Genomic DNA, 8,106 nt, shown 5'->3' with positions numbered 1-8,106 from the left:
ACAAGCCAGAAAACACTCCCAAGAGGACTCATTAACTTTCTTGTTTCCAAGGTAAACATTTTCAAGGAGGTCATTTGAGATAATATATAGGTCTATATAAAGATATGCATAGGAAAATGAAGTGAGGAGGTCTTGGGAATAGAAGACAAGACTCTGATGTACTCCTGGCCCCAGGGATGTTTAGTGGCACAAGACACGGCCTTTTGAATATCAGATTAAGTTTTCTACTTCCTTCCTACAACTTTCATATTGGTTCACAGACAGCAGCAGAAACATAGTAACCTCAGCGTGACACCCAAGAACAGTCTGAAGATGAACCAAAAACTGTTAGTTGCTTGGTTGTCCCCATGGCTATTTTCAGCGATGTCTACAGATGAAAGGAACCAATAGCACATCCCTGACACCTGACATGAGATGAATTTCTAATATACTGCACCAACTTAGCATACTTTAAACAAATCAAAAACTGCTGGAGGAAATAAAACCTGACCTCCCAATGTTTGTAATAAAACACCCTTAATTGTCAAACAGTCCAGTGTGAAGCCGGGTGCAGGTAGGTAGGATTCTTACCACCTAAGGTAAGGAATTTTTCTCTCTTTTAATGACATATGTAAGTTTTAGGCATTTGAGTCAAGAATTAGAGTCAAGAGCAGTATCTAAACACTTAAACTAACATCTGTCAAGTTTTCTAGTGCATTGAAATCCATGGCCTTTTTGGTCTATCTACTTTTGATTTTTTGAATATAAAAAGAGGGTCATTAGGACTGATAGATTCCATAAAATAGTTCAGTCCTCAGTAACTCCTTCCTGGTAGGAATCTTAGTACAGGCCTTTAGACCTTATAGATGTCACTGGCTTCTGATAATATCTATCAGATAGATGATTGCCTTCAAAAACCAACTGAACTAATGAGATACTTGTTCTACATTCTCATATCTTTTTCTCAAACTACTGCTGGTCCCCAGAGAAGCCAATATAGACTAATGAAATGTTCATGCATATATGCAGAGAAGTGACTATATGACTTATGAAAAATGTTTCACTTTTACCTTCATTTTAACTTCATGCTCTGAATTGGCTTCATCTCTGCAGTTCCATGATGCACAGCCAAGGTTCCTGTCAACATTAGATCCCTCCTCTTGTCAGCTTCTTCATGGCTGTTGGCACCATGCTTCAATAGCAGCTTTCCAGAAAGAAAACTCCCCCATCCCTGTTCCCCTTCTATCTGGTGCATATCTATATTTACAGGAAGGAGTATGGACATTGGGATCAATGGCTGTATTAGGATAGGATTATTTGGGCAGATTATATCACAGAGTACCTCTTCCTTGGTGGAATTTTGTCATATCTCCTAAGCATAAACAGAATCATTTTTATATGAAGGGGAGAAATCTTTTATTTCTATGTCTTTGCAGGCACACAATGTATAGGAATCTGTTAAAATAAAAAAAAAATGTTCACATTGATTATAAAGGTTTAACTATAAACCCAACACTTTCTCAAACTTAGTTTGCCCCAGCTTTAGACAGTAATCCTCTTTCAGACTCACAGAGAATTCGGGGCTTTGAAATGGGTAATTAATTAATTAATGTGGACAACCTTGTGTTCTTGCAGTGAGGTTTTTTACAAACAAATGTGGACTCACAAAAAGTACAAAATGAGCTGGACAGTTTGGTGCATACTTAAAATGCCAGCACTGCAAAGGCTGAGGCAAAAGGTTCTTGTTGGACTATATAGAAAGACCTTGTTTAAGAACATACAAGCTGGAAGGTAGTGGCTCATCCTTTAATCCCAGCACTCAGGAGTTAGAGGCAGACATATTGCTGTGAGTTTGAGGCTAAGTTGGTCTACAGAGTGAGTTTCAGGACAGCCAGGCAGGGTTGCACACTATCTTGAAAAAAAGAGCAGAAATGTGGATTAGCAATGGAAATGACTTATTAAAGTCACATCTCTGTATCAGCTGAGAATTTTATATTTAAATTAATTTAAATTCATATGTCTATGCAGAAAGCAAACTGGAATATTAAAAGTAGTAACCAAATTTACACTAAAGGAATGCTGTGGTATTTTATTAATCTTAACAAAGAGATAGTTTGGTCCTCTTAGAAAGATACTTCTTCAGGTTTACTATCTTGTATAATATTTTCATCATGTTACATCCTATTTTTAATTATTACTGTAGTACGTGATGTACACTTAGGTAAATCTTTCTTTAAGATACAATTGCCAACTAGAAATTTGGAAACCAAGAAGCAAAGCTACTTACTAGTGGGAAAAATGTCAGCTTACTGGAGTCATGTTGGGCATCCTAAGTGAACTCTAATGTTACAAAACCAAGGTCCATATTAGCAAGACTGTATTGAACCATCTTATTTTGGCAGCTAAAGAAATGACTCAAAATGGAGCCTTTGAACTCCACCTTGGGAAGTGCCTTCATATTGGTGGGGATTCTAGATGACAGTGGCTCTCCTGAACTGCTCTGTGCCATGATCACAGTCCTGTACACATTGGCTCTGACTAGCAATGGACTGCTGCTCCTGGTCATCACTGTGGATGGACAACTCCATGTGCCCATGTACTTTTTGCTTGGGCAGCTCTCTCTCATAGACTTCTTTCTCACATCAATTATCATTCCCAAGGCTGTCATGGATTTTCTGCTTAAAGACAACACTATCTCTTTAGGGGGTTGTGCCCTTCAGATGTTCCTGGCACTGACACTGGGTGGTGCAGAGGACCTCCTTCTGGCCTTCATGGCCTATGACAGGTATGTGGCCATTTGTCATCCTCTGAACTATATGATCTTCATGAGGCCAAGCATCTGCTGGCTTGGAGTAGCTATATCCTGGATCCTAGGACTCCTCAGTGCTCTAGGATATACCATCCACACCATGCTGTATCCCTTTTGCAAATCCCGGAAGATCAGACACCTATTTTGTGAGATCCCTCCATTGCTGAAGCTGGCCTGTGCAGACACATCCACCTATGAGCTCATGGTTTATGTGATGGGTGTAGCATTTCTAATTCCACCTCTTGCTCTCATCCTGACTTCCTACACATTAATTCTTTTCACAGTGCTCAACAAGCCCTCAAATGAAGGAAGGAAGAAAGCCCTTATCACCTGTTCTTCTCATTTAACTGTGGTTGGGCTGTACTATGGGGCTCTCACGGTCATGTACGTCCTACCCAGTTCCTACCTTAGTCCTGAACAAGAAAACATCCTATCTGTTTTCTACAGTGTTGTCACCCCAGCTTTGAACCCCCTAATCTACAGCCTGAGGAATAAGGAGGTCATTGGGGCCTTGAGGAGAGTCCTGGGAAAGTGGTTGCTGCCCACACAGTCTACTTTTTAGGGACTTCTCATAGATATCTTCTAGATTTATTTCTTCCTCACCATCAGCAGACTCCTGCTATATATGAAATTCTCCCAGTGAAACCAAGGCAGTAGAAAATACTTCCTTTGCTAGAGAAGCAGGGACTATAAATGTCCTTGGTAAAAGTTCTTTGAGTCTTCATGTGGCTTTTTACAAGAAGAGGTTCACACTGTTGAAAATTATGCTTTATCTTTAAAAGTTAGTCTCTGTTTACCTGTGCAGCTGCTTATGAGGGTGTAAAGGACATTACTTAGGCAAGACCACTCATGTCCTATATCCATACCAAATCTAAAAAAGAGTAGTGAGTCTTAAATGAGTTTCTCAGAGATCAATGTGAGAATACTTTTGAGGCTTACATGAATTTTAAATCCACTACTCTTGGTAAGATATCAAGCAGCACAGATAGTTCATGTTCACTTTTCATGTCCCTGGAAGCATCAGCATAGATAGCTTGAAAGATGACTTTGCTTAGATCTCTGTCTTTCTCTCTGTGTGTCTGTCTCTATTTCTGTCTCTGTCTCTGTCTCTCTGTCTCTGTCTCTCTCTGTCTCTCTGTCTCTGTCTCTCTCTGTCTCTCTGTCTCTCTCTCTCTCTCTCTCTCTCTCTCTCTCTCTGTGGGGTGTGTGTGTATTTGTAGCATAACATACCTTGCTCCTTTCTTATCCTCTTTTTTCTTCTTCTTTTCCTCTTCCTCTTCTCCTTTGTCTCATCCTCCTTTTTCTCCTTCCTTTTCCACTTGCTCCTCCCGTTTTTCTTCTTCTTGAAGTGACTGGAACTGAAATAGTCAGTTTTACTTCTAACTTGTGAGTAATATATTAAAAACAAGCAGAATAAAATAGTGGTCTATATTTTTTCATAATCATGTTTTTAAAGATCTTAACAATTTTAAAAGGTCCATATGCTTGGTAGGTTTCCTTTAAACAACACACAATCTGAATACATGTCAAAACAGCCAATGGTACCCCAAGTATATGCTTACTTTTCATGGCTTTTTAAAAATCAGTTAAAACTCTAGTCAGAATTACCATTTTAAAAATGAAACTGGCAGAAAATGTTGGCATGGATGTAAGTAAGTTTACATACATACTGTTATCAGGAGGTGAACTAGTGATTCACCTTTGGAAATCTGTCTAGAGGTTTCTCAAAAAGCTAAACTCAAACTACCACATGACCCAGCTATATCTCTCCTAGGAATATACTGAAAAGAATCTATATCATGCTATATAGATACTTGATTGTGCATGTTCATTTCTGCTCAATTCACAACAGATAGGAATGGAATTGCAATAAAACTTTATTCAACTAAAAAGAAAAATGAAGTTATGAGTTTTCAGGTAAATTGATACAACTGGTAAAGTAATATTGACTGAGATAACTCATATGCAGAAAGACAAGGACCACATGTTCTCTCTCATATGTAGATCCTAACTTTGAGTATTTGATTTTGTATGTTTAACCTGATGTATCTGTAGAAGCAATGGAAGTTTTCAGGGGAGATCACAGTAGGGGGAAGCTTAAAAGAGAAAAGTTAGCAGAACATAGGGGATATAAAAGTATAGATGGGACTACTGGTGGTGGAATCCTTTAAAAACTTAGGTATAGAAAGTCAGAAGACACAGGTTGGAGGGAAGATTGATAAAAATAAAGGCTGTATGGAAAAGACACATGGAAACCCACTATCTTGTAACTCAAAAAGTAAATTTAAAATTTGTTCAGCAGAAAATAAATTGAAATTTGGAAAAATATGTGACAGGAACAATGTGACTGATTTTCTCTCTGTTTTAAATATGTTGTACTATAATGGGGTACTACTGATTTGGGCAATTTTTTAATTCTTAGTTAATTTTTTTGCTTTAAATGTAGAGTATATAGTGTTAGAACTGCTTCATTTATAAAATGAAATGATTTTCTTCTTTTTATTCTTTACATTGATGCCATGGAAGTTGAAAGTAGAACTGTATAACCAAAGTATACTGTGTCTGCAGCAGTAGGAACTTATCACCTTTATGATTTGCAACCAAGAGCTGCAACAATAGTTTATGTTGTATTGCATGCCTTGGGGTCTTCCTGACCAATAACACACCAGGATGCAACTCATATCTGAAACTTAGACTTTCTTTTCCTTCCTTCCTTCCTTCCTTCCTTCCTTCCTTCCTTCCTTCCTTCCTTCCTTCCTTCCTTCCTTCCTTTCTTCCTCCCTCCCTCCCTCCTCTCCTCCCTCCCTCCCTTCCTCCCTCCCTCCCTCCCTCCCTTCCTTCCTTCCTTCCTTTTTCTTCCTTCCTTCCTTCTTCTTTCCTTCCTTTCTTTCTTTTTCTTCCTTCTTCCTTCTTTATTTCTCTTTCTTTTTTTTTTTACTTTTACTCATTCTTTGTGAATTTCATATCATTTGTCCTTATCCTAATTATCTCCCCATCTCCTCACATCTGTCATCTGCCCTTGGAACCTCTTCCCAAAATCAAAATGAAATTTAAAAGAAAAACCCCAAATCAAACAAAATAAAGGAATAAAACAAAATAAAAACAAGAAAAAATTTGTCATGGAAGCTGTAGTGTGGCCCATGGAGACACACAGTTTAACCTTTAGTCCATTCATCTTTACTTGCAAGTGTTCATTGCCTCGAGTCATCTGGCTTGAGGTCTCTGGTTTCTGCTACACCACCAATAACGGGGTGTCACTAGGACTCCTCATGGATATCCTGTTGTCCTGTGTCATGGAGATCCTGCTGTTTTGAATCTGATCTGTAAGTTCATCCCCTTCACATGCCCCAGCAGTTTAAAGATTTAGTGGATGATGGGGTGGGCCAAACATAGCCTTGGTTCTGGACCTGGGTGGTATCTGGGTTGGTCAGCTTGCTAGCTTACCCTCATTATCACTCCCCAGGTGAGCTCTCCAGCAGTGCCTTGGCTAGCTCACTCAATGCAGCCTACAGCAAGGAGTGGGGCCAGTTCTCCTGCTCTTGGACCCTCAGATCAGGGTCTCATCACCAGGGGTAGCTCTATTATTTTGCCAAGGCCCTCTCTCCTGATTGCTGTAGGGGGCCTATGATGGGGGTCAAGGTCAGCTCTCCTGCTCTCATACCCTCTGGACTGGCTCACCTGCACCCCCAACAACAGGATCAGCTCTAGTGTGCTGCCCAGTTAGGATACAGAACCTGCTCTCCTGTGAGCTGCAGCTGATGTGGCACAGGGCTAGTTCTCTCACTGTCATGACACTAGGGCCAACTCTCTCACCTGCCACAGGTGGTAATGGGTGAGGGGAGGAGGGCATCTTTCCCTCACCCATGCCACCACATGGTCAATAAGGAGGTGGCAGCATCAGCTCTCCCGCTCTCATACCCTCGGGGTTAACTTACCTTCATCCCCGACCACAGGGTCTGCACTAGTGTTCTTCCCAGGTGAGGTGCACATCTATGATGATGTGTGGGACCATCTTTCCGATGTGTAAGAATGAGCTCTTCCCTAGGGGTAGGACCAGTTTGCCTGCTGCAGTATTCAGTGAGGGACAGGATCAGCCATCCCAGGGCCAGTGAAAGGCAGGGCTAGCTCAGCACAGCATAGGTCCAATGACCCCCATGCTAACACAGATCCCAACTGCAGCAGGGCTACAGATCAAGACAGGGCCCTCAAGAGCAGCTCAGTCTGGATGCCACCATAGCCCAGTGGCAGCACAGGCCACTCAAATCAACAGGGCCCCTATGGCATCATGTCCCCCAGACATCCCCCAAACATCCCAGGTGGCTAGCCCTGCCCCAACCATCCACAGAGCATTTGGGGGCCACTGGAGCCACTGACATGACACCGCACCCCAGCTTCTTCAGATCCATAGATCCAGACATAGCCCTAGGCAGCAGCCAATAACTGTACATATCCACAGCTCTAGGTGGCAGAACTTAGATTTTCATTTAATAATGCATATCTTCTGTGATCAACAGTGTTCACCCATGTGGAGTACTTCTGTTCAAACTTCTTTTAAAAGAAATGTTTTAATTAGCTCAGATGCTAGTTGGAGGGGGGGGAGGCTATAGAAACTCCTTGATACATCCTAATTTTTAACCAAACCTCTCCTATCTCTCACACCCACTCCTGCCCACACACCTTCTTAAATCTTTGGCTCTCAGTATTCCCCTCCACACAGTGTTCTTTCAAATCACTGTATTTTAATATTCACTCTTACTATATTTTTATTTGAATTGCATACACACTTTACTTCATTTAGCCTTTACCTGGTTGCCTCATTTCCCAACCCTCATCATTCCAATACATGCTTGTACCTTCTGTCCCCCCACATTCCAGCTCTCTACATTCATTTTACTTACATTCTACTATTCATCCCTCAAAGCATGCACCTCCAATGTCATTTCACTGCCCTTCTCCCCATTCTCTGGCTCTCACATTGTTTCTGTTTTCTCTCCTGCCATGTTCTCTCAGCCTTAGTGGTATTGGGGATAGGCTTGAAAAACATGTTCCATATAAGGCTAAGTACTCACTGTGACTTATACTCAGTACTTTTGCCACTTATGAGTCAATGATTTAATTTCCCCCACTGGAAAAAAAATTGAGAGACTTGCATAACTAGAAAGAAACAGGGGAGGAAAGGGTAAGAGAGTGGAGAAAAGGAAGAGGTAAACTAGTGTCTCTGTGTTTCTGGAAGCCAAAAGAATAAATGTTTTCAAGGGAAAGAAGAATGGTCAACCATGTCTGAAAATTTGGAAGATTAAGATAAGGAAAAGGTTCTT

General features: G+C 40.9%; 1 protein-coding gene across 1 annotated transcript; it reads left to right on the top strand.

Moving 5' to 3' along the window:
• The first annotated feature begins 2,399 nt into the window (after positions 1-2,399).
• LOC114710266 (olfactory receptor 2AG1-like) lies at positions 2,400-3,350 on the top strand. The gene has a single exon (XM_028894370.1). The coding sequence runs from the start codon at positions 2,400-2,402 to the stop codon at positions 3,348-3,350; it is 951 nt and encodes a 316-aa protein (XP_028750203.1).
• Positions 3,351-8,106: the final 4,756 nt, after the last annotated feature.

Source organism: Peromyscus leucopus, chromosome 1 (genome assembly GCF_004664715.2).
Source record: "Peromyscus leucopus breed LL Stock chromosome 1, UCI_PerLeu_2.1, whole genome shotgun sequence".
Lineage (NCBI taxonomy): Eukaryota > Metazoa > Chordata > Mammalia > Rodentia > Cricetidae > Peromyscus > Peromyscus leucopus.
Note: the sequence above shows the minus strand (reverse complement) of the source record. Positions and strands in the feature narration are given on the sequence as shown.

Excerpts from the sequence above, each read along its gene's own strand:
- LOC114710266 (XM_028894370.1), top strand. The coding sequence starts at position 2,400 with ATGGAGCCTTTGAACTCCACCTTGGGAAGTGCCTTCATATTGGTGGGG.